The 2,064-nt window shown below is 37.3% G+C and overlaps 1 protein-coding gene across 1 annotated transcript in view; it reads right to left on the bottom strand.

The window, feature by feature from the left end:
- Window positions 1-2,064, bottom strand: part of LOC107582135 (nuclear pore membrane glycoprotein 210-like) — a gene marked incomplete at its 5' end in the record, with an annotated part of 59,305 nt that overhangs the window by 13,930 nt on the left and 43,311 nt on the right. Inside the window, one exon of the mRNA XM_016267866.1 lies at window positions 1,230-1,427. Coding sequence (XP_016123352.1) covers window positions 1,230-1,427 — 198 coding nt within the window. The remainder of the gene's footprint in view (window positions 1-1,229; window positions 1,428-2,064) is intronic.

The raw sequence follows: 2,064 nt of genomic DNA, 5'->3' as shown, positions 1-2,064 counted from the left end.
TAAGTAAGATATTCATTTCATAGTGTAAACCGCTTCAGTGATTTTGATGGGAGTTTATGAGAGTGCTTGAACTCTGACTAGACTGAAGTCAGTGATATTGTTTTTGATCATGTAAATCAAGGGTGCCAAACCCTGCTCCTGGCGATCGACTGTCCTGCAAAGTTTAGCTCCAACTCTAATCAAAGACACCTGCCTTTAATTTTTAAGTGATCCTGAAGACCCTAATTAGTTGCTTCAGGTGTGTTTGATTAGGGTTGGAGCTGAACTTTGCAGCACAGTCGATTGCCAGGAGCAGGGTTGGGCACCCCTGATGTAAATGTTCTTTGCTCTCTTTCTGTACAATAAAAGTGTTATAATTTGTAACTTACAATGTTTTTATTAAATTCACATTAAATACAAAGTCAGTTGTATTAAAAATATTGTATGGCATGACACCCATATCTGGTGCTTAAGTAAAAAGAGGGTTTTTTGCATAGTTAATAGATTACACTATTAGGCTACTTTGCTCATCGCCCATTATAGATCAACTAACATAATCTATAAAGGTGCAAAATGCATTTACTTACACATATTTGAGAATTTAGATATTTCATGATATAGTTAACACGTTTGGGAATATTTTGAATAAAAGAAAAAATAAATAAAACATAAGCCTATATCAGTTATACAGTGCTATTGTGGCACATGACAAGCACGACACCACTGACACTACATTACAATATAAAATCATTTGTCAGATAAATGAAACACGACCCCACCCCCCCCCCCCCACCCCCCCAGTTACTGTGGTCTAGAACCGCCACTGGTTTTAGTATATTACAGATGGAATACAGATTGTGAGGGTTTGGCATTGATCAAAGACATGTCAGGAGAGGAAAAGCCCTCACACAACCCTAACACACACACACACACACACACACACACACTGAGGGCCCCATGCATGCGGTTACTATGGAAACTGCCATAACACTTCACCCTGCACATCACACATAATTGCATGGCAAATGAGAGCAGCGCAAAGAGAGACAGAGAGAGACGAAGGTCTGGTGTAGGTGTAGGGGTGAAACAGAAAGAAAGAGAAACACCTGGAGGGTGAGAAAATGAAAAAATGAAAAGAAAAAAGAGAGGTCTGGGCAGGTGAAGGGAAAAGAGGAAAATAAGTGAATCATAAAAGAGTTTATGAGAGGACCTAACAGCAGGAGTGGGCAAAAAGAGAGAGCATTACTCACCAGTCCACGGGGGTAGTGAGGCTGAGTGCAGGAATAGTGATGGGAGAACAGAGGAATGGATGAAGGTGAGGACGGGGAGGAGAGAAGAGAGAGAGACAGACTAGCGGGGATGCCACACGCCACCTGAACTCTGCTCTCCTCGACTGTGGGAATCTCGTTTAATGGACCTGGAGAATTGCCACACCTGAAGACCAACCACTGCACACATAAACACACTCATATGAAAAAAAAATACATGACTGCAAGGCTACAGCACTTGACCCACTCAAAGCATGAAAAGCTCATGCAGAATTAATTCTGTCTTCACTGTTTGATATATAAAAGAGCCTACATCTCAACTAGTTGGATTTTAATTAAACCACAAAATGTCCACCACATTATGGAGAATTAAAAAAAACTTTTCAAAATACATGTCTGTAACTTTTGTTAACTTTTCTTTTATATATATATATATATATATATAAACACAAACATTTCAAAGTTTGGAGTCAGTAAGATTTTTTTAAATGCATTTGAAAGGAGTCTCTTATGATCCCCTAGGCTGCATTTATTTGATCAAAAATACAGTCAAATTAATCATATTGTTAAATATTATTACAATTTAAAATAACTGTTTTCTATTTTAATATATTTGAAAATGTAATTTATGTGATGACAAAGCTGAATTTTAAGCAGCTACTGATCCAGTCTTCAGTGTTACACGGTCCTTAATAAATCATGATTTGCAGCTCAAGAAACATTTCTTATTTTATATCAGTGTTGAAACCGGTTGTGCCGTTTAATATTTTTGTGGAAAGCATTTATGGTTTTATATATATATATATATATATATATA

The sequence above is a fragment of the Sinocyclocheilus grahami genome, unplaced genomic scaffold, assembly GCF_001515645.1.
Source record: "Sinocyclocheilus grahami isolate Dianchi unplaced genomic scaffold, SAMN03320097.WGS_v1.1 scaffold40.1, whole genome shotgun sequence".
Classification (NCBI taxonomy): Eukaryota; Metazoa; Chordata; class Actinopteri; order Cypriniformes; family Cyprinidae; genus Sinocyclocheilus; species Sinocyclocheilus grahami.
The sequence above is the reverse complement of the archived record's forward strand: the minus strand, read 5'-3'. Positions and strand labels throughout refer to the sequence as shown.